Consider the following 24411-nt stretch of genomic DNA (forward strand, 5'->3'; position numbering starts at 1 on the left):
GCAGCACAGCCTCAGCTAAAACAGCATAATCCCACAAGGCTTGTGGTGTCCATGGAACACCTCATCCAAGTTAGGTCTGACACTGAGGAGTACATTCCTGCCCTGTGTCTGTCTGTTATATCAGCAATAGGTCTCATGTGACGGGCCACAGCAGGCAGGTAAAATGGTTGAAAATGTTTTACAGTTGCCTTTCAGATGGATTAGTTCCCTGCTTCGGCTCATACCATGGCCAGTGCCTGTTGGCACTAGCAGGAAGGAGGCGGCAGCAGCATGTGGCTGCACAGACCCTGCCCTTTCAGCAGGACCTGGCTCAGCGCTTTGCACTGCTTGCAAAGTCGCACGCACAGGATGCAACAGAGCTCTTTAATGACAGATGGCTGCTGAAAGGAGTACTTCTGCTTTCCTTCACTTGCAGGTTGCTGCTTGCCTCGATCCTGCAGCTGTGTGGTCACAAGGTGGATCAATTCAGCTCTGGCCAATGGAAAACTCATTATTTTCTGAAGTGTAATTTTTCCAGCAGATTGACCAGCTGGCTGGAGTCAGATGGGTACCAGGTTCAGCAGAGCACAAGCTCACGGGTTGCAGGCAGGATCATCTTTTTGCAGCAGCCTGCTGTCAGGTCTGCGAAGGTGAAAAGGAGGGATGCCATTGATTGACTGATTGATTAGATGAGAGTTAATGGCCTCAGGTTGCACCAGGGGAGATTCAGGTTGGATATTAGGAATTGTTTTTTTCCCCTGAAAGAGTGGTGATGACTGCCCAGCGAAGTGATGGGCTCATCATCCCCAGAGGTGTTCAAGAACTGTGTAGATGTGGCATTGAGGGACACTGTTTAGTGAGCATGGTGGGGATGGGTTGCATGGTTGGACTGGATAATTTTAGAGGTCTTTTTGAACCTTAATGTTTCTATCATTCTATAATTTTAAGAAAGTCCAGACTACTGCTGCTGTATCCATGCAACACACAACTCCGTTTCACACTGCTTTTAAAAGGGGCCATTCTGTGCCTCTGTGCCCAAACACATCTGTCACCTCCCTTCCAGTATGGATACCTCTGAGATCCCAGCTGAGTTGGCTTAGGAAGAACAAGTGAAGAAAAGTATTATATTCTATGCTAGTCTACTCTAGTCTACTCTATTCTACTCTATTCTACTCTACTCCATTCTATCCCATCCCATCCCATCCCATCCCATCCCATCCCATCCCATCCCATCCCATCCCATCCCATCCCTTTTTTTTTTTTTTTAATTTTGCTGTTGAAGCCAGCTCCCTGTGGGGTTGGTTGACTGGTGGTGCTGGTCCCTGAGACTCTGACCTCATGGTTGGGTCAGGAGGACAGCTTTCCACAATTTTTCCGTGAGATTGGCTTGACTATAATGTCACTTATTGAGACATTTAGGACCCGGTGAATCTATGCTGGAGGAACAGGTCACCCTTATCTGTGGCTGTGTGGCAGATGATGCTTGTAAGGAGAATCCCATCTCACATCAGTGTCTCTGAACTGCGCAGGTAAGACTGGAGCCCAGCAGAAAGCAAGGAGACACCTGTGCCACCGAGATGGTCGATGCAGACTCCAGACGTGAAATAAAGCCCCCGGAATGCAAGGTACCACGTTCCAGATAAATGCCCTAGGCAGAAGAATGCTTCTTTTCTCTCTATTCAAGCAGTAAATCAGACAGTTTCTGGCAGCGAGGGCTCCGTGCTCAGCTCCTCTAGGAAGTACCAGGATGCCTGGGAGCCGGCCGCCCACCTGAGACGAGCCGCCCGGCTCCTCCGGCAGCGCGCTGAGCCCGGGACACGGCGGGGCTGAGCCTCACCCCGCGCAGCCCTCCCTCCGACCCCCGGCAGCCTCCAGCCGCAGCCGGCCCCGAGCGCAAAGGAGTTAACCGGACTTTCTGCCGCTTCCCGCCCGCGCCTCCTCCGCCCTGCCATTACCTGCGCACCGCCGCTGCCGGAGCGGCGGCGCGGGGCGGGGGCAGCTCGGCGGCGGGCGGGCAAGGTGGCGGGCGGCGGGGCTTCCTGCGCCTGCCGGGGCCGCCCGCCCGGCGGGGCCGCGGTGCGCGGGGGCCGTGGGTGGGCGCGGGGCCGGGGCGCCGCGGGGGGAAGGCGGGCGGAGCGGGCGGGCGGGCGTGCGCGCGCGGCGGAGCGCGGCCGGGATGCGGCATGGCTGTGGGCTCCGTGAAGATGCCGCCGCCGTGTGAGGGCGCGGAGCTGGCCCGCAGCTGGAGCCCCGGCGGCGGAGCCCACGAGCCGCCGCCGGTGCAGCTGCGGCAGAAGCTGCGGGAGCTGCCGGCGCTGCTGCGGAGCGGGCTGACGCTGCGGAGGAAGAGCGCGGCCGCCGCCGGGCAGCGGGTGAGTGCGCGGGCAGCCCGCGGGCAGCGGCCGCCGCGGCGGGGATCGGGCGGGCGGGCGGGGCGGTGCCCGGAGCGGGGCAGCGGGGAGGCGGGCGGCCCCCGGGAGGAGGTGCCCGCGGGGCGACCCTCGGCGAGCATCGAGCAGCGCCGTGGGTGGGCGCCGGCCGTGCCCCGGGATCCGTGCTCGGCCCTCCTCGTCCTCTCCGCGGGCGCGCCTGGGGACCGGAGCCGTGAAGTTCAGCGCGGCCTCGAGCTCTTGAAGCCGGAGCGAGCGGCTTCGTGGTGCCGTCCGCGTCTCCGACGGAGCGTGAGGCTGTGGGGCGGGGAAGGCTGCAGGATCCCTGGTGTGACACTCTGGGCTTGGTGATGGCTCATAGCACGGCCTCAGCGCTTGGTGTGTGCAGCGCCCTGGCAATGCGCGGCGTGGACTGCACGTCTGGGGGCCGCCACGAGAAGCTCCCGCACCTTCTTGGAGCTGTACGTGATGGGCACTGCTGTCGAGTCACAGAAAATTCACTGACAGGCCAAACCTGGTCCCAGCCCTGCCATCCCACAGCCAAAATGAAGGGGCTGGCTTCATCCGTGCAGGGAGTGGGGTGAACTGCTGTGCAGCTGCGTTGTGCTGACCCACAGCTCTGTGCTCAGTGTGTGTCTGTACCCAGATCAGTGTTGTGGTGCTTTACCCATGTGAGTACACACACGAGGGTGTTGTTGTGAGATATAGCAGAGTGAATTTCAAGTGAAACTTCCTGCTTTGTTGTTGGAAGATAAACACGTGAAGAAGATAAATAGGGTTAAGATAGCGCACAATTTATGGCAGAATGGCCATTTGTGAGTAAGGTTTTGATTCAGAGCCCTGTCTGAGAGTAAGGTTCTTTCTGAAGTGAGTCTGATGTGCAGAATAAAGACCGGTCTGTGTGGAGGTTACCGATGGTTTTTATTGCTCAGGTTAAATTGTAATCCACCTGGCAACTACCCATCCAAGGCAGGGCTAGGGGGATTCAGTCCCTTTTCAATGGCCAAGCCTCCTTTGCCCTAGCAGACTGTTTACGACGGTATCTATCTTCTAGTGAAGATAAGACATTTTCTGGATTCTGAAATGAGTTTGATTTATTCCACCTCTAAAGCTGCAGGAGCAGCGGGCTGAGCCTCCTGTGAGGAGGCAAAGAGCATCTCAGGACAGCTGTCTGGCTCGTTTGGAGTATGTCTAAACGCAGTTTTGGTATAGATGATTCACGGCACTTCAGCGACGTGCTGTGCAAAGCAGGCTCAGGTCCATCATCGTGGTTGTTCTTCATTGCTACCAAAAGCATTTAATAAGCATGAAAAGGGTAGATGTGGCCTCAGTGGGCTTGGTGGTGATCAGATGACGGCTGGACGAGGTGATCCTAGAGGTCTTTTCCAACCCTAATGATTCTATGATTCTACTATGAGCACTTACTATGTAAATATTTGGAGTTGGCGAGTTCACACCCTGGTGAGAAGGCAGGGTGGCTTCTGGGTCACACAGTTCCTTGATCGTCTTTGCTGAAGTCTTGGTCCTATCTTGCTTCCTGACAGCTGAGGCTCTGCCCATATGAGCAGATGCAGAGAAAAAGATTCAGTGCTGTTGTCATCTGTGGTCTTGCATCATGGTGGCATAGTCTGTGCTTTGTCTTGCAGCGTTATTCTTGACCTGTCCACCCAGGCAGGGAGATGGCTGGAGAGAGGCTGTGAGCCGGTCAGGAGCCAACCCTGCACCCTGCAGCTCTAGGGCCAGTGGGCAATGCTCTGTGGAGATGCCGTGCCAGTGACTTAGCGTTATGTGAGGAGGGGACTGCCTGCTCTGCCACCTCCTGGTCTGCAAGGTTCTGCCTTTCCCCAGGATCCAGCTGGAATTCCTGCAGGTGTCTGCTGAGGTGTCCTAGGATATACTTTTAAACCAATCACATTGAAAAAGCCTTAAAATAAGGTTGTGGAAAGGTTGGTTAAAACAAATATGAAACAAAGATGTCTCAATTCCAGCTTAACGATGTATTTCAGGTGAATCCAAATTCAGTGTTTGGTGCCATTTACTTATGAAATCACTGTTTCCCCCTCCTTCAAAATTTCAGTCTGTACTTAGTCTTCAGTGACTTTTTCTTTGCGCTTTTTTGTTTGTTCAAACCCCAAGCTGGGAGCTTTATTTGTCCAGCTGGTTTCACCAGGAATGTTGCTCACAGAGGTGTGCTGTTCTCAAGTAAGTGCTGACCAGCTGAAATTCCACTTTGTTTAATTTCCTAGAAAAATATGATGACCCCTGAGCAGGGAGTTCTGCCTCTGGTGCTGACTTGCTGAGGGACTGCCTGTGGTGCAGTTTGCTTCCTCATCTATAAAACAAGGATAATCTGTATGCATGCGTGCTTGGAGGGTATGGATAATAAAATATAATGGAAATATTAAGGGTGCTATAATTATTTTAAGGATGTACTTCACTGCATGCTGTTAGAATATTTCCTGTGGTGTAGGGGGTAGGAAAGCATTGAGTAGTATACAAAAAATGGAATAAATTTTGCAAACCAGTGTGGAGTGGAATGCATTTTTTAAAATCAGTTTGGGCCACGACCCTTGACATCAGACTGTTTGACAACTTGTGTCCAGAGATGGGGATAATTGGATAATGTAGAAAAAAACGAAAAAACGGAGGTGAAATGAATTGAGCATTCTTCTTTCCATTCAGTGAACCCAAAGACCAGGATACCAGTGGGCATGTTGGCTTTCTATGTAAGGACACAGCTCATTTTAATACACGTGAAGAACACAGAGATGCAAAAGCACCTTGTCGGAAGGTTGCAGCAATCACCCTGCTTGCACTTTCCTGTTTGGTGGGGCCAGGTAAATAGCAATACACTGCACTACTCCCATCATTTAGATAAAACTGTAATCCCTCTGCTGGGAGGCCCAATGCTTTTTTAGAGCTCCTGAACTTTGAACTGGATGTTGGCATTGTCCCTGACGGTGGATTTCCTTCTGTTTGGTCTAAGGGCAGGTCTAGCACAGATGTCTGCAGAGGCTGTGGAGGTTTGGCTGCAGTGAGTTGAGGGAGGGATGGGCTCTATTCCTCTTACTCTGCTTGGTGCTTTGTTCCTGCCAGATAAAACAGCGGAAAATGATCCAGCCTTTTGCGGTGCTGGTTTTATTTTATTTATTTATTTATTTGTTTATTGCCTCTAGGAGGGTGGGTGGATTTAGCTTGGTTCCTTGATGGGGACTGTAAGCATGTCACAGCCCACGAGGGCTCATGCAGGAGCAGAGGAGGGATGCATTTCATTGACTTGGTGTGCCTTGTGCAGCTGTTCCCCTTGTGCATGCTTTCTCACAACCTTTGCAGAGTAGGAGCCTTTTCCAGTTTGCCTCCTTGAAGCTTGTGTTAGGTGTACAGTCAGTAGGCATGAGTATTTAAGCTATTAACTGGTTTTGCTGTTCTCTCTGGTTATAGTGTTAACTATTTGTGAGGATAGTCGTTGCTCTTTGTCACAGTAGTGCTGTTGGAAAATGTTTTGTGGATCACAGAGCTGCTCGAATACTCTGTTGCTCTGATGTTGCAGACACGTACAAATCATTACCATGGGCCAGGCCTTCAGCCTTGCTTGGTTGATGAGATACCATGACTGTCTTCTCTTCTGAGATTCTGTAATGACTTCTGTGAGGTTCCCAATGGTTTTCAGCCAGTCAAATGTTCTCAGATGCTCTTACACCAAGAGAACCTGTCTCTGTTTGGGTGATAACTCCTGTGCGTAAATCAGCACGTTAACTTACATTAAGGTTACAGGTTGAAAATAGATCAAGGAGTTAGGATATGAAGGCTGGGAGTTTACAGGAGTTCAGAGAAGACTGGGGAAATTCATGGAAGGGAAATTTATTGAACATAGATAATAGATAATCCTCATCAGGCTGGAAAGTTCCTGAGCTGAAAATAATTGGAGGGTTGGAGGGTATTAGAGAGATCTGTCATATATTCTGGCACTGGCAGCTGTTGTGCTATTGCAGAGAACTCTTCTTTGGCAGGGAGAAAAGTCAAATTATATGCAATCTGTTTTAATTAAATGAAGCATCCTAACCCCTCTTAGCCTACATTTTGGTAAACTTTTATCCATCTCTCATAAGAAGCTTTCAGTTGCTTACCTCATTCAAGCTACTTTCCTTAAAACAGTTCATGCCAGGATTGGAGGAGCCATAGTGTTGTAAATGAGGTTTCTCCAGGACACTAGAAATTCTCTGTTGGAAATACTCAGAATTTCCCATATTTCTTTTTATGGCTAAAATACGTTGGTGGTTCATAGATACCTTTTGATTGAGCCATGCATATAGGTCTGCCTCATACTCAGTCTGACAACTGATATTTACAGCAGTCCATGTTCTTCTTCATTGAAGCTCCTCATCTTGTTACTGCTGGAGTGACCTTGTATCTCAGGCTGCTGCTTTACATCCTTCTCCTTACATTCCAGTCCTCAGAGTCACTGCATCTTCCAGTATGCCATGCTGTTTACTTTTGTTTCAACAACATCTCCTGTTTCGCATCGTCAACACATTTCACTAGCACATTTATTCTTGTTTGATGGATGTTAATGAGAAGAGTAGGGAAAAAAAAATTAGGAGAACAATTACTCTGGTACCTATATTTGTATATGCTATGGAGATTTACTGGAGTTTTTCCTGCATTAAAAAGATGTGGTGTTGTCATGCATGTACACTATACTGATTGAAATCAGGGCACAGGAAGACTGGATTGGCTCAGTGAATCGAAAGTTTTACTGTCACAGCTAATATTGAAGTGGGCTGATTGATATTGGTGACATTTTACTTGAAAGCCTACCATTGGGGTTCTACTTAGTAGCTTAATACCTTGATCATTTTGGCAGTTATTATGGGACTAAAAATAGGTTCGGTAAGTAGTCTTGAATTTTTCCTATTGTAATCAGGCTTATTATGTATTCCTGCTAAATGTATTTGATTAAGATAATTGTCTTTAACAGTATCCTTTAGCTTGTCAGAGCTGTGAGTGGTGACACATGAAATGTTGAGTAATGAGTAAAATAGCTTAGCGACAGTGACCATGGTAGCTGACGGGGAATTGCAGTGTCTCTTGTGTTTTTTTTTGCATAATAATTTGTTTCATAGTCAGTGTTCAGTGAATTACTAAGTTGAGAATGCTTCTTAATTAGTCCATGTGTTACGACATCTGAGGAATCATGCCTGCGTTTGATTAACTACAGCTGAAGGAGACCTAAGGCAAACCCACCCCTCTGCCCCTCCAAGTGACTCAGGAAGCTCTGCAGAACCCCCAGTCGTTGTTGTGCCTGAGGCTGAGGTTAGTCTGCTTGCCAAATGGTGCCCGCAGCCTGTGGCCACTCTAGTAGTGTAGGAGCAGCTGGCAGTGCCTGGGCTGGCATCTCCACTGCTTTCTGGTGCCCCTGGGTAGGTGCAGGTGCTGCTGTCTGTGCACAGGGAATAGATGCCATCGTGTGGCTTCCATTCATGGGAGATGCACAACATTTCTTCTTGTTGCAAAAAATGTATGAGCTTGCTCCCAGGCTATAGGGTAAGTTCTGAGTTTCCTTTTTTTTTTCTTTTTTTTTGGCTGGAGCATATCATGGTAAGTCCCTCTCTCATCCATAATCAACTGTTAGAAAACATGGCTTTACCTTTAACCCCTGTGCTTTGCTGCAAATTGAGCTCAAGCTGAAAACACCTTGAGTAGGTTTTACCCATTTTTTAAAGTGCTTTAAGTGCTGCTTTTTGTGTATTTATGTGTTAAGAATAGAATCATCAGTTAGAGACTGATTAAAATATGAGTCAGTCCTGCATGTTTTTTTATTTCTGGCTTAACAAAGGTATCCCTACTTTCACTTTTGGTTCTGCTCCTTGTTTCTGTAGGACATGGCCATGCTGTGGTGTGTGGCTTGGAAATCCGTCAAGGAAATCTATGTATCAAATAAGATCAGCTCCACTGAAGTTAAAAGGAAAGTATTTAGATACTTGCAAATGTATGCACCTTGAGGAGAGGGCTTGATTTACTTGTGAGCTGATGGTGTTTCCTTAGTCAGAACTAAACAATTCACTTTGCAGAGTGGTATTCTTTAATTTCCTCTGTTGCAAACTTGCATTATTGGTTAATTCACACTAGATTTCCCAGATGCTGAGGTGAAAGAATAAGCACAGCGCTGTACAATTATGACAAACCGTGTTAAGGTTTGTATTCAACTGCTGTTACTCATATAGCCCCAGTGGTTTGAATGCCTTTCTGTACTAAGAGGAAATAACAAAACAAGCCGTGCATTTTTATGCTAATTAAAATGCTGAAAATAAGAGGTGATAGCTTTTTAGAAGGAAAAAAAAATAGGAAAGCAGAATATGGCATCTTTTTAACATAACTCACGGAAAGCCATTGCAATAGGACAGATGTTTTATCTTTAATATATAATTAAAGTAATATTTCACATACTGGAAAGGAAGTTGCTTGTTATTTATGGAAACTATGGACCTTAGACTAAAGATTCTGTGTCTTTAAAATGGTTTATGTTTTCCTTTTGTGTTCATTACAGGTTTCTCTGGGAGAACTAGGTTTAAACTTGGCCACTAAAAGGTGGAATATTTACCTCTGCAGAGAGGAGAGCAGCCCCACAGAAAGAGATCTGTGCATTCTGCCTGATGGCAAGTTGAATGTGAGCCAGCAGCGTGCCCTTGCAGTCCAAAGGGCCAACTGTAACCTGGGGTGCCCCGGGCCCAGCACTGCCACCTGGTGAGGGGAGGGGTTGTCCTGCTCTGCTCTGTGCTGTGCGGCCTTACATCCAGCACTGGGTGCAGTTTGGGTGCCACAATATAGGAAGGACACAAAACTATTAGAGGGTGTCTAAAGGAGGGCTATGGAGATGGTGAAGGTTCTGGAGGGCCAGATGTATGAAGAGGGGCTCATACGTCATAGGGGCTTGCATTCATGTTTGGATAATGACCCTTAGCACTGGTCAAGGCTCACTTTGGAGCTGCAGTACAGCACAGAAAACAGGATGCCTTCTAACCTTGGGCAGTGTAAGAGTGCCCTGCTCTGTAGCTCCCATGCTATCTTAGGTCACTCACAGCATTGCTCTGATGAAGGCGACTGGCTGCAATTCTTTGTGCACAAATTCAGAAACCTCACATTCCCTGAGTCTCGCATATCTCTTAGGGATCATATGTATGGATCAATTTCAGTGGAGTATTTCATGTTTTTAGTATTGGCTGCATAAATATTATATATGTGACACCTTTTGATTTAAACTTTTCTATTGCAGCTGTGGTTTTGCCAAGAGTTTAAGGATAAAGATGAAGTCACTGAAGCTCTCAAGTTAATAGCCATGGGGGCAGGTTCTGAATATTTTCCTCCTTAAGTTCCCAGTGTAAAGGGCAATGTTTATTCATAATTGTCACAGTATCTTTTATCTCAGTTAACTTATGATTTGACTTTGACTTGACTGACCTTCAAGATGATCTATTTATGGCTATTATATTAAGCTGGGGTCAATTATTAATATTAAAATTCTACAGTATGATTTCTATTTTGATGAATTATTCTTCACAAGATGTTGTCCTGGAGAGAAGACGGCTGACTAACCTATTAAAAGTCAGTATAGTTTCTGTAGCGTGAAAATATTTTGCTAACTTAGGAGAAAACCCGTCAGTCGATATAAATATGTCCCAGTAGAGCTGTATTAACAGCTCTAGAGGAGAGGCTGTCCTGTTCTGAGAGTGCTCTTTGACTTCCTTTGATCAAAGGGATCTGCCTTTCTATCCTTTCTTCCTGAGCTTCATACCAAAGCCCATACTTCATTGAGAGACATGGAGTGGAGAAGTAAGAAAACAAATATTTCAGAAGCCAGTGGTCTTGCTGCTTCATTATAGAATCAGTTCTGTCTATGTGTGCTCTTCACCTGCTGCTAGCTCTTCCTGCTGCTTGTCCTTCTCAGCATCTTTGCAGATTGCTTATCAGTCATTACTAGGACCACGGAACAAGCAGCACCAAGGAGAAAGGTGGTTGCCTGCAAAGATACCACTGTCCAAGATGTACATGGCAAACCAGGCTCTTGCAGTGGATGGATTATAGTCTGCAGATCAGTCCTATGGAGCAGTCAACTAGTGGAAGTACTGCATTTTTTGAATTAAAAACAAACAACAGAAAATTGAGGTCCAGACCACTTGTGAGCCTCAATAATTTATTATGTATCTTTGTGAGAGGATAGGGAGAGAGAGCAGGTGGTTGAGTTTTACTTGTTTATTTTTTTAAGATGATAAGCATTTAATTGTGGTTTTCTGGCCAAGTTCTGGCTTAGATAGTTGCTAAATAATTCTAAAATACTTTGTGATTTCAGTTGGATGTGCTAATCACTTACTGTCATGGACTGCTACTATATGCTGTTAAGCAGATGTTCCATTTCATCCCATAAGTGAATGCACTTCTCTGATGCATAAACTGATTTTTTAAATATGGAAAATAGAAAGAAAAACAATACGCATGCATGGTTGGCTGCGCAATTTGCAGAGCTGTTGTTTGTGTACTGGCTCACTGAAGGAATGAGCTAGAGAAATCTGTTAGATCTGATCTGGATCCCTGCTCGTGCGCAGCCCAGCGTTTCGTAGCAGTAAGTCATTTCTGCACTGCCTGAAGCCCTTGTCAGTGACAGCAGATCTGAGGAGTGCGGGTTGCCAGTCTGTTGCTGAATCTGTCCTATGGGATGAGCCGAGGTTCACAATGTCTGTGAAGGAAGGCCAGGTATGTGGGAGATGCCAGTCTGAAGTGAACAAAAGCAGAATCCAGCAGTTAGCTGCCAAAGTATAAAGGTATGGGCACAACATACCCCATGCTTTCCGGTATGTTTCCGCTAGATCCTGCTATAGATGTAACATAAAAACTTAGAAAATGTAAGCAGAATTTGACTTCTGTTCACAGAGAAAGAATGAAACCATCAGGTCCAGAAATGGAACTCAGATATTTTGAAAAACTTACAGCATACAAACCTTTGCAAAGATGCTGTTCTCACCTCAAAGAATGTTTACAGGTGATGAAAAGACCCTCTCTCCTTTTAACTCAGCATCCACTGAGTGGGTAGAACTGGTTGGCCTGTTAGAGCATAGTCATTTGTAAACGTTATCCCTGAGAGCAATTGCTGGAACAAAATATATAAAATGCACAAATAATAGTGGCAATTAAATGAGTACATCTATTTATATTTTTATTGCATTCAAGGATGTGAAGAAAAACATTCAGCAGATATTTAATTTCTTGTTTTATCTCATAAATGGACAGTCCCCAAACAAATGAGTTTCAGATTTGTTTTACCAAAGCTATTTATCTAATTATGCCTTTTACTGCAGTTGAATGAATGGTTGCAAATCAATAGGTCTCTTAGGTTGCCAGGACATGCATTAGGATGAGCCACCAAACTCAGTAGCAGCAGTGTGATGCTCTTGTTCTTTGTTTGTTTTTTTTTTTTTCATTGAGATATCTGTTTTCACTTAATACAAAGTGTGAATAAACTGAGAATTTATCTGAAATCCTGCTAAAAAGTCCCTGTGAGTTGATTATTTGCAATTCAGTATGGTAATAAATACATTATACTGGTAGAAGTTTTATGTAAAAAAAAAAAAAAAAATCTGATTATTTCAAAGGAAGCTAGTGCAGACAGAAATCATTGTAGTGGATCAAGATGTTGGTTCATCTAGTCATATGTCCACAAATTTTAAGGTTAATTTGACAGATAATGATAACTGCAAATAAAAGTTTCTTACTCTCTGAAGAATAACTGATAACATTGGGCAAATGCTATGTAGTCTGCCTTCTACATGGTCTTTTTCTAGATTCAAATAGCTGGACATACCTTATATTCTAATGCTTACAGGTAGTTACAGCTGTTCATGCTACTCATACAGAAATCCAGCCTTTCAATGAATCTGTCTGGTATTTTGGCTTCAGGCTTATGTTGAAACTTGCAGTTATGGAACTTTGTTATGATGTTTGATAATAGTGACATTGATATGGAAGGAACAGTGTTTTGTTTTCCTGTGTTTAAGAAAACATTTATTTTTGATCAGTTTCAAATATTCCACCTTTCATTTCAGTGACTGTTTTGTTCATTTAGTCCTAGCAGGAAACTCCTGTCTTCTGTACAACCTATTCTTAGGTTTTTTTTTTGTTGTTTTTTTTTTTTTTACAGAAATCTTTTAAAGCAATAAGTTCCAGTCTCTCTATGTGACTCTTTCCATCTGAAGAAAGTCCCTTTCTCAGGGCTGTTTTTGTTACCTGGTGTATTGGAAATGCTGACTCACAGCTTGAACCAGTGACTGAGCACCTGGCAGTTAGGCAGGGCCAACTCAGGAGAGCTCAGGTGCAAGCAATGCACCTGAGTGACTGGAAGCAATGGAGCCAGGGTCCATCCCTTCCCAGACCTCATTTAAGGGTTGGCAGTGGAGGTGAGGATATCTCATCTGGAGATCCTCACCTGCCTGAGGACCTTGCAGGTCTTCTGAAGGTAAACAGCTTCTTTATTTCCGTGCCTATTGCCATTGTGTTTGAGTGATCCTCACTTGCTGCAGCCTGTAGTCTTGCTGCTCTGCTGTCATTGTTGCGCTTGCCATTGCATTACACCTCGTTCTGAACTTTGTCTGCTTTGGCAATGTCCCTTTAAGCTCGTAATGGCTTCTGCTGAATGTAATCTAGATAGGACGATGCTGCTGAGTTCTACACATCATGCACTTTCCTCCCTTTCTCCATTGTATGCTTTTCATCCAAACCATTTGCTATCTTTCTAGAGCTTTTGATGGCATAGATTAGTCTTCGCATATCTTTAGGTTTTCACAGGTTTCACGTTGCTTTTTTTATGTTAAGAGTTGATTTTAAACCAGATAAGATGTCAGCATTCTGTTCCTTCTGCTGGTCATTGCTTTGTATTTGATGTTGAAGATAATTTAACATGGAGTTATCCACACATACCTTGAGTAGATCCATCTGAACTTGTTTATAGACTTCTGATTTTGACTGACTAAAATTAATATAAGCAAAACTTGCTTAGCATGCTACTATATTATATTAAACAGCATTCAGCTGAAGATGTAACAAGGAGGTGCCTTCTTTTTTTTTCTATTCAAAAGGAAAACAGACTGCTTAATCCTGTACTTGTCCTTCATTAGTTTGCTATTGCTTGATCAGTTACAGTATTTGTCTCACCAGGAAAAGACTGCTGTTGTTTCTTCAAGGGAATGTTACACGCCAAGATGAGCCTACTATCTCTGCTGGAGATACACTGATGAAGTATTGCAGTGTAGATCTCTGAATGTGCAAGAAAAAACAGCTAATTTCATGCTAGTCTGTACCAATATACTATGTCACAGATTTTACTGTTGTAAACAAAAAACAGAAAATTATCCCCTTCTCTCCCCAGTTCTTTAATCCTCCCCCCAAAAAGAGTGGTCATGGGTGGTGAAACTCCTAAGAAATGTGTACACAACTGATTGGAAAGCACTGTGAAGACTGGTAACCAGCAACTTTGTCAAATAATCATTGAGCACTAACCTACAAGTGCGTTTTGACTCTGCTAACATCAGTATTTTCTTTAAAAGCTGCAGTGATGGAATAGAGAGTATGCTTATTAAGAGTTAGATACCCATCTAATGAATAAAGAAGAATGAATGGGGAGGAGAGGGAGAGAGTATTTTGTTCTTTGTTTTTAATCTTTGGCAACTCTGGGGCAAAACTGTTGTTTTGAGTAAAGCTATCTAACTGAAATCAGTGACAAAGATTTCTGAAGAACATTGCGTTACAGGCTGTTCTCTAAACTTATAAACTTCTTTATTAAGATTGTAGGTACAAAGTGTTTCAGTAGTGGACTGTTGCATTTAAGCACAAAATATAGCTAACAGAGCTATATTGCTGTTAAATAAAGTTGTGTTCTTAGTAAACTCTTTAAAAAGCCATTTATTGCAGTTATAGAAAAGGACTTATTTCAGTTGCTAATTAACAGCAAGCAAAACGTGTTACAGGAGAACTTATGGCAAGAGGATGGGAGTGGATAAGGAAACATTCTACCATTCTGTAAATAAAATTAATTTCAGAGAAGCTGCCCAGAGGCAATAATAATTGCTCTACATAGACTTGAGGCAAAAAAACACTTTGTGGCACTGAAGGAGCTAAGGGTATGGTTTATGAGATTTCCAAAACTAGAAATTTGTTTTATTTTTAAATTATTTATCTTGAGTTAAGGATAAAAACAGACTGGCTCTTTGTCCATTACTGTAGCAGTTTCTGGTGTTATCTGACTTTTAGGAACAAAGCTAAATACTGAGGGTCTGTGAGTCATTTTCTTTTCAGCCTGGGCCAACTAACTCCAGTTTCAGTATGTGTATGCTTCTTTCTATGTAATGTGACTTTTTCCCTCCCGAGTTAGTCATTGTTATCTCTTGGCACAAACGTAGCAGTTCAAAACATCAACAAGCGTAAGGCATGTGAAAAACATGCAGTTGGGCCTCCCATGTAATCTTCCAAATCCAGAGCCCTCCTGTTGCCATTACTTTGCTGTTGATGAACCCACCTGATCTTTTGATTGTATCTTGTTTGATGGAGCAGGGATGTGAATTCCAAAGCAAAATTTTGCTTACCAGAAAAAGTGTCTGAGATCCTCTGCAGCTGTCTTCTCTGGTGCCTTGAAAGGACTGACAAAACGTACTAGATTCAGCATAGCAAATTCAAACCCAAGTCACACCAGAGAAGTATTGGTCTTGTCTTTTAAGGATAGGGTGAGAGGGAGAGTGTCCTGATGAGGTGCTCATAGTGTGAGCATGATGATAACACCTGCTCTGTAGGGTTAACCATATGCTTCCCAAATAACTATTTCTCATCCCTGTTCTCTTCAGTCTTCCTGTGTCTCCACATCAGAATTGTTTGTCTGTGTACTCAGGTATCAAGAAGGTGCTTAAACTGTTTCACTAGTTTTATTTAATAATTGAATGGTGACTAAAAAGATACGCTACTGGCTTGCATCAAACTGGTGAAGCCCTTGTTGATACCGAAACAATAGCTGGTTTGAAGTCATGTCTGAAAAGGTGGTGTGTGAGAGGATGGAGCAGTGAGCAAACTGACTGGGGTGAAAATAACACTGTTTTTGAGAAACTGATATCTCAAAATCTTCCAGCAAGTCTTTGGTGGGGCATCCGGGCTGGCCCAAGCTGGTTTGGTGAAGTGATTCTGGAAGACAGCTAGGATGTGGCATCTTGGTTTTTGTTAGTGTTTGTAGGAACTTTGGTAGAGTATCTCTTCTAGTCTCTGATAGATTAATAGCTGTAGTGAGGGAAGCATCAGTGTATAACTCTTCTGGATCATTCTGCTTCCTCAATTTTAGTCTAAATTCTCTAACAAGCTAGCATTTTTTTTGTGAGCACATTGCTTGGAGCAACTTGTAAATAGAGCAGCTCCACAGCATCTTCCTTCTCTCCCACCTCCTATTTTGCATAGGTCAGAAAATGTTTTCTATCTTGAAATGATATTAGTTAATAACTTCTCAGTGTGGGTGGCCTGGTAACTAGGATACAGTGGGCAACTGGAAGGAGGATAACAGCATATTGAAGTGATCGGTGTTGCAAGCGTTGGCTATGATGCAGAATATTAAAGATGAGGAAGGTTAATTCTTGTTGCCTCAACACCTAAAAGATGTGGCCAGTCTTTTAGCTCAGACTTTAATTTCTAGTGAACAGTGCATCTTTTTAGGGATTTTACAGGTTTAAGATTCTGATTTGTTTCTCTGTACAACTATCTGAAAGGGGATTGAAGCAAGGAAGGCATTGGTCTCTTCTCTCTGATGTCAAGTGATAGGATGTGAGGAAATGGTCTTAAGTTGTGCTGGGGAGGTTTAGAGTAGGTATCAGGAAGACTTTGTTCTCAGAGAGTTTAGTCATGCACTGGAACAGGCTGCCCAGGGAAGTGGTGGAGTCTCTGAACTTGGAAGTAGTTAAGAGATGTGTGGATGTGGCACTAAGGGATGTGGTTTGGTGGTGAGACTCAGTAGGTCAGGTTGTTGGCTGGACTTGATGATATTAAGGTTCATTTCCAATGTAGATGATTCCATGATTTTCTGACTCAGTCCGGTGAAGCAGAAGAAGGTGGCTCAGTTTGGAGTTGCTGCTTCATGTGCATATGCATAGGGGGTCCTGAAAGGAACAGTGATGAGTGTGGTAGGGCATGGAGGGTACAAACCAAGTAGCAAAGGGAGTGATTGAGCTGCTGCTTAGGCTGATGGTCAGAAGCTCTTCGGATGTGCTTTTCCTTGCTCTGTCTGCCAGGGCTGTCTTTCCTCAGGTGGTGAAAATGTGACCCTGTAGAAAGGCACTGATGTGTGCATTCTTTCCTCTGCAGTGCTACAGTGTCAGCAGATGGGTCTGCTGGCTCTTTGAGGTTGTACTGTTCAGGATATGTTCAGCTACTCTGGCTATGAATAACGCAGAGCCTATTCCACTTTTGTTTCGTATGTAATGGTTTACACAATTGATAAACGTGCTTAAATCCAGGTTATGTCTCACTTCTCTCTTATGTATTCTAATAAGTACAATTGCTTTAAAAATAGTTGTACTGCTACCACTGGTAACTTTAGTGGAAGGATGGGATATTTCTCTGAGCTGTTATTTCAGATTCGGCATATGCAGGCTCTGGTTACCACCTCATGTCTGTTTTGAAACAGCCTTAAACTGGTAGTCTGCAGCTTTCAAGGCAAGGGACTCCTGTTTAAAAACAAAAGCACATCATAAATTGAGCAGGAGGGTTGCTTAATAAAGTTTCATTGGACTATGCCAGGTACCATTAAATTTTACCATAATCTTCTGAAATGTATTTTCTGGATTGTCCCCATATCTGGTTGATATCTGGTATGTCCCATGGTGAGATGTGTCACTCCCAAACAGTTCTTCCACAAAAGCAATCTTCTTTACAACTCCTGGTATAGTGAGATAGTATTGAAATTATAGGGAATTCAACCTCTGTGTCAAGACACGTCTGATGCCAGTACGTATGCTCAAATTCATGACATACAATTCAACTCAAGTTTCTATACCAATATCATATTCTTGACTTTTTTTCCTGCTACATACATATTATTTAATGATAATTTAGACTGTAGTACTTTTTTTTTTTTTACTTTTTTTTCGTATGTATTGGAATATGGGAATTAGATTGACTAGGACATACATGTCATATGGTGGAACTTCTGTTGGGATGCAGAACTAGATAATAGTTGCAAATGCAGTTAAAGGTTAATTAATTCAGATCATCTAATCAGATTTAAAAATAGAAACATCTTTTAATCCACTGACTTTCAGACTGCTTTTTTCCTCATTATGAAACAGAGTCTTTCTTTATAAAGGAAAAACAAAGGTGCCTTTATATACGTTTAAAGGATTCCTAATATATATATATGAAATGAACCAAAGAGAGAGAAACTCTGCTCATAGCAGGTCTTGTTTTGCCGGAATTGTTGTAGGAGCTTGGAAATCATCAGGTTTAATAACCTAATATGGAAAGAGAGACTCTTGTGGGACCAGTTGAAGGAAGATCTAATTTATTTATTTATTTTAGAGTTAGACATTGTGAAATAATTTATATGTACTGTCTCCTGAATGGGTTTAGTGCAATGCAGTTGAATACTTCCTTTTTCTTTGAGTGGGACTTCATTACAGAAAGCATTAATTTTTATAAGCTACTCTTTTGAGTTGTGACTTTTTTTAGCTTGGTTGAATGCCTGTGTTCTGTAAGCCTAATACGAGGTGCAGGATCACCTGCACAGGCCTTGTCTAATCTGGCCCATGCTGTGTAGGAAGTAAACAGTGAATGTAGTGAGCACTTAAAATGCTTTGTTGAAGAGCCCTCGTAAGGTATGTAAGCCTTGTATTTTCAAATGTCTCTTGTTGGAGTCACATCTCGCCCTTCAGTAGTGAACACTGAAAGGGAAAGTCTTCATGATGTTGACTCCCTGTAAACAGCTGGAAAATTTGAGATGATAAAGAAACTGCTAGCCCTCATGCAGAGTGGGCTGACTTCCACAGCAGGACTTTTATTTTGAGACTTAGTTGGGCATTACAGTGAATAAATTCAGAATAATGAAACAAAAAGTAGCTTGCTCTGAAACTAATGCCTCCTATTTATTTCCATAGAAACTACAACAGATACAAAGAGCACAGTAACTCTGTTTGATAGGGCAAATTTTCAGCTACAAAATATTATTTTTTCAAGGGTCATCATTATTAGCTATGCATTTTCACCAGTGATGACCAAGACAGCCTTCACTCTGCTCTTGTTTGTTTTTTTTTTTTAAAAAAAAAAAATCTGCACCAGTGGAGGTGACCCACTATTCTGCAGCTGCTAAAATGGCACTGTCGCAAGGAGAAGGTTGCTCACGCAGTCCATCTTTCGCTGTCCTGAACAGATGGAAATCAGAAAGCACCAAATCTGGAATATACGGTGGATGTGGTGGGAAGTCCAGACAAGATTTTCAGTATGCCCTTTGGTTTTCAAACTGGTAAGGGGCCTGCTGCTATGGCAAGAGAAAGGTTATCTTCTCTGGCAGTTTAAGCCTTCAGCTCAGTCATCATCATGAGACAGAGGTCAGAGCTGATGGTTTGTCTGGGTTCCAGGAAATCCAGAAGCATTGTTCCTTTCCTATTCCAAAAGATAGTGCATATCACTTTACTTGAACTACTTCTTTGATGGGAAACTTGCATGTTGCCACTGCATGGACTGATATTTTGACTTCAACTCATAGTGGTGATAACCTGTCTCGTCACCAGTGATAACTTGATCCAGGAAACTGTCACCTTCTGCCTCATCTTGGTTCTGTAGGTCCCGACAATCTTGCAGACAGTGTTCTTTCTGTTTCTGTGAGAGACTCACCTGGCACAAACTGCAGTATTCCAGTGTTGACACAGTTGTTTCCAATACATTGAAGCTGAATATTCGGCTCCTTACACAGTTTTCTGGTCGTAATCTACTAACATGCCTGGATGAGCTGGTTGAGATGTTTGTCTTTTTCATGGTGTGACAGCTGTGCATGGCTGTCTGGAATATGGATTTCCTTTCACATTGCTCTCACCACAGCCGAAATGCACCATTTATTGCCTCACTGTGCTCACATCCACTGATTGGTCACCATAAATGTTCAGCGAGCATCTATGAATGTCAATAGATGCCCTTTTTTTTTTTTTTTTTTCCCCTGAGGAATTTAGTTCCATGCCTTTGCTTCTGATGCATTTCCATGTCAGACACCATTTTATCAGACTGCTTTTCTGCTACCATCTGTTGTACACAACAAAATGTAACAAAATATTAGTGGGAAGGTTCAACCTCTACTGCCATAACACCAACCTTGACTGATGTCGTGATGAAATGGGAAGCATTACTTTTGGAGCAGCACTTGTATAACATGACATACTTCTGTGCTTCATTAATATCAATTGTGTGGAAGCAAGCATTATATGAATGAAGAATGAACATAAAGATGTACGTCAGAAGAAAGGTAGATAATTAAAATTAAGGATAAAGAGTACCAGCAGGGAAATCTGCCTCTTTGGAACAGAAATCTTGCCTGAATTGAGACAGTGTTTTTCTATCCTTGGACTTGTATTCTTGAAGGAGATCCCTATCTAAAAATTCCTGACATAGTTGTATAACCTTACAGGGGAGTTGAGCACATCTGTTTATATATGAATTTTTTAATCTGCGCAATATATGTCATTTATGTTATTTGGAAATGATCTTATCATACTCAAGTGAAACTTGTGTCTACTAAGTACTTGGCAGTTGAGCTATTTTTCCATGCATAAAAATTTACAAGGGTCATCTGAGCCTTGCATCTATGCAGTTCTGTGATTCTGCAACATCTCAGTGTATTGAAAGCTAAATTTACTTAAGCTACTCTTAGTGTATGTTCATGTATGTTAGACTCCTATTCAAGTTCTAGTCCTATATCTAATGGTTATTGCACTCTTCACATTACTCTAGATGCTAAATATTCAGGATTAAATAGTAGGTGAATTGCCTTTATTTTTCAAGTATCTTAGTGGTAACAGGTCTTCTTTTGGAGATGGAATGCACTTGAGTTTTCATTTGGTCTGGGTGTTGAAGCAGGAACAAAGGTTTCCAAGAACAAGAAGATGTTATCAAGATTAGGTTCTGCAGGGTGTTTGAAAGTGTTGTGCAAAGCTGCAATGGAGTTTCACCTGCTGAGGGCAGGTGGGGAATTCTTGGAGCTACTTTGCCTAGAAGTTGTGTGGGTGACTCAAGGGAACAATTCTTGATTTATTTTTTTTTCTTGAGAATTGATTGCTTCTTAAGCTTCTCGCACAGTTAAGCCTTGACTGCCTTGTGAAACTAAAATAGTTAAACTTCAGTAGTTCTTCTGCAAACAAGTAAATTACAGCTGTTCTTCTGGAAGTGGTTAAGAACTCCCACTATTCAGTCCATGGCTGGTTGGCACAGGCTTGTGCCAAGAGCTACTGTCAGTGAAATTCATATTGTTCCCACGAGGTCATGTGGTGGAGTGCTGCCAATACAAACAACTGACTGCAGATTCTCAAACTGTTAAGACCGCAGTGTGAGCTTATTTCATTGTAGCTTGTTCATACGGCTTGGAGGCTGCTCCCACTCCTTGAAAATCTAAGAAGTAAGAAAAGCAAAAGTTAATAGCTTAATTCAGGCTATGAGCACAGCCAGTCTTGACAATCATCCATTGAGATGTCCAAGGCCAAGTTGGATGGGGCCCTGGGCAAGCTGAGCTAGTTGCCTGATCTATAGCTGGGAACCCTGCCTGTAGCAGGGGAGTGGAACTGGATGGTCACTGAGGTCCCTTCCAACGCAAGACATTCTGTGATCTCAAAGTGCTTGACAGAACGGAGCACTGCCCTTCTCACAGCAAGTCATTTGCCTTCCTGTGCATAAGATTGGTACCAAACCAGAGAGAGATGCAGGAGTGAAGTGGAGATGCTCCCGGAGAACTGAGTCCTCGAGGTTGGACACTGCAAAATCAGATTGTCAGTTCTTACGAACAAGGAACTTGAACATTTTGTTCAGGTATCTCATCAAAAGTGAAGTACGTGTTGTGAACCTGAAAGGAATAATTGCACGCTTCTCAAAAAATAGGGTTTGGGAAATCACTGTATGATCGATGTATGCAGGCAGTGGTAAAAATGGAACTCCCTGAAATAGTAAATAACATGAAAACATACCTTTTTACACTTGTAAAATAATTCGTGGAACACTGACATGCAGCTTGTGCAGAAAAAAATAAGTCTCAAATATAGTCATTTTTCAAATAAGCTAAACTGATGCAATTTACTGAAAGATATTTTCATAAATCATAATGAAAATTTTAACTGAATTTTAACTGTCTTTTTGTATGTGATGAATTAAATGAGCTGCTTTTATTGAAATCTATAAAACTGTTTATTTGTAAATTGCTTTTGAATACATTAAGATTTTAATGGATTTTCTTATTCAATAATATGTACTTTGTATTGACATTTTAAGCTATTTATTCTGTCAGGCTTGTTCACAGTGATTTGCAGAGTATTTGCCAGTGTTTGAAGACTTATTCCTCTGTCTGTGGACAGGTTTTCTCTGAAATAGTGGCGGCGGATTTAGATATTTTTGTCTTTCAGCTGCTTGTCACATCTCATGCAGCAGAGGTGAGTCTCCTTGCAGCAGGGTCATCAAGGCAATTCGTGGGAATGCTCATAGGTCTGTACAGAGGAAAACCAGCTTGCTTGCTGGAGGGCCTCACGTAGCAGGGGAAGTGGTAGAACTTCGTGGCTGTGCAATGAGTGACTGTTAGTAATGCGTGAGATGAATCGCCTGGTTAATTGATTATCTGCTCTAAAAGTTTCATTATATTTAATCTCTAATAAATGTGGGTTACTGAAGGCCAAGTTCTGGCACCAGTAGTGCCTGCAGTAACACTGATGGCAGAGGTAGGTCTTTTTTTTTTTTTTTTTTTTTTTTTTCCCTCAGGGACATGATTTAGCAGACAGTTGTTAGAGTTGGGGTAGTGCGGTTAGGTTGAGGTTGACTTGATGATCTTTAAGGCCTTTTCCAACCTGAGCAATTCAATGATTATGATTTTATAGTCACCTCAGCATATTCAGTGGCTGAGGTCTGGCACTTTGGGTGATATGTTCTGGTTGCGAGTGGTGTTCCCCATGGGTCTACACTGGGGTCTGTCCTGTTCAATGTTTTTATTGGTGACCCAGATGAGAAGATTGAATGTACCCTCAGTAAATTTGCAGATGACACTAAGATGGGAGAGAATGTTAATCTACCTGTGGGTAGGAAGGCCCTACAAGAGGGATCTGGACAGGCTGGATCCCTGTGCTGAGGCTAATAGGATGAAGTTCAACAAGACCAAGTTCCATTTAGATGTTGTACTAAGGGACATGGTTTAGTGGGGAAATATTGGTGGTAGGTAGACAGTTGGACTGGATCATCTTGGAGATCTTTTCCAACCTTGCTGATTCTATGATTCTTCATTGGGAGAAACTTTGGTGAAAGGCTGATATGAAAATAGGTGATTTTCAGAGCCTTTTACTAAACACTGGCTGTGTCTACAGAAGCATCTGCAATTGCTCTGCAGCTCTATGAACTTTCTCCCATGCTTGATGAAGCTGATTCAAGGAGGAAAATTAAGGTGACCAGCTGAATCAAGGAGTGATGGGACAGGAGATTATACAATTCTTTGAGTTGGAAGAGAAGGCATTCTTGTCCAGCCCCTGCCCTGTGTGGAAACTTGAAAGCTAGAGTGGTTGTGTAGGATCTTATCCAGTCAAGTAATGAAAGCTCCAGGAAGAAGCTTGGGCAGCTGCTTGTCTCCCTGTAGGTCCCAGCTCTGCACAACCAGCCTCAGAGCCAGCGTCTTCCCAGCTTACTCCAAGAACCAGTAGAAATCATAATAGGTTTACTTGATTTGATAGGTTAGGCTGATGATCAAGGGAGCTATGCATAGCAGTCATGACGACTGTACGAAATGTTATCCCTCTCTGAACCTGAAATCCAATTCCATGGAGAAAGGGGCATGGAGATGAGTAAAGTCTTTTCTCTCTCTTCCCTCTTTCCATAACATTAAAATAATGAGTCTGAAAATTTATTTGCAGGAGCCCCTGTGCTATGATGCAGCTGCTGACATGCATTACAATAGTCTGACTACTACCAGCGTGATGATAGTAATGATCTAGCATGATAACTTTGACTTTAGCCCTTTCACCTTGGTTTTGGTTTGTCTTAAAACAAACAAACAAACAAAACAAAAAACAAAAAACAAAAAAAAACCACCAAACCTCTACCTCAAATTTTCTGAGGCTTTAGCATCAGAGATTGCACTCTCCATTCTCTGGGAATTGTGATGACCAATTGCTCATGCAATCTTCTTTAATACCTTTAAAGAAGTGGTATTAATTAAATATGAAGATATTAGAGAAGTAGGTATTGGGGAAATAGTTATATTTGACAGCGGAATCCTGTTTGAGGAGTGACATCTGGTAGGGGGTGGTAAGGATTTTCCTCACTAAAAGGGGTACGTTTGTCTTTGTCAACAGGTTGGCCAGCCTGGTAAGGAGGGCTTTAAAATAGGTAAGATGAGGTAAGGAGAGGGCTATACAGATGGGGTAAGTAGCAAAACATGGCTTGAGTTGCAGTGCCCCCAGAGGGTGAGAGCAGCTGGGAAGTGCACACAGAATATGGTCATAATAGGTTATACATTTTGGTGAGAACTTTGTCCTTCTCCCTTTCCCCTGCTAATGCTTAATTTGAGAATGTAATAAATTCAACACTTTTCCTTTATGACTTGCATATAATTGAGTAGAGTACAACGTAAGAAAGAACAAATCAGATGCTTGTATCTAAATGAGGTGCTGTCTGTGGTAGTTTGATTGAAAATAAGATCTGTACAGAGATAGCATACCTCTACAAGAGTGGAAGCCATACTATATTTTTGGGGAACAATCTTTATGTGGTATTTTTCTTCCATGATGTCACTTTGCCATACTAATGA

The 24411-nt window shown here is 42.9% G+C and overlaps 1 protein-coding gene across 6 annotated transcripts in view; it reads left to right on the forward strand.

Annotated features, from left to right (window-relative positions):
• Positions 1 to 2121: 2121 nt before the first annotated feature.
• The window catches only part of RAPGEF5 (Rap guanine nucleotide exchange factor 5), a 152373-nt gene continuing 130083 nt past the window's right edge, over positions 2122 to 24411 (forward strand). For 4 of the 6 annotated variants that reach the window (XM_031590087.2, XM_031590088.2, XM_090142684.1 and 1 more), the window contains exon 1: positions 2124 to 2351. In XM_031590087.2, coding sequence (XP_031445947.2) covers positions 2163 to 2351 — 189 coding nt within the window. In that variant the 5' untranslated portion in view covers positions 2124 to 2162. Of the gene's footprint in view, positions 2352 to 24411 lie in introns of all 6 variants that reach the window. The other 2 variants (XM_090142681.1, XM_090142682.1) reach the window with 2 other exon arrangements.

This window comes from Phasianus colchicus, chromosome 6 (assembly GCF_987193195.1).
Source record: "Phasianus colchicus chromosome 6, bPhaCol1.hap1.1, whole genome shotgun sequence".
NCBI lineage: Eukaryota > Metazoa > Chordata > Aves > Galliformes > Phasianidae > Phasianus > Phasianus colchicus.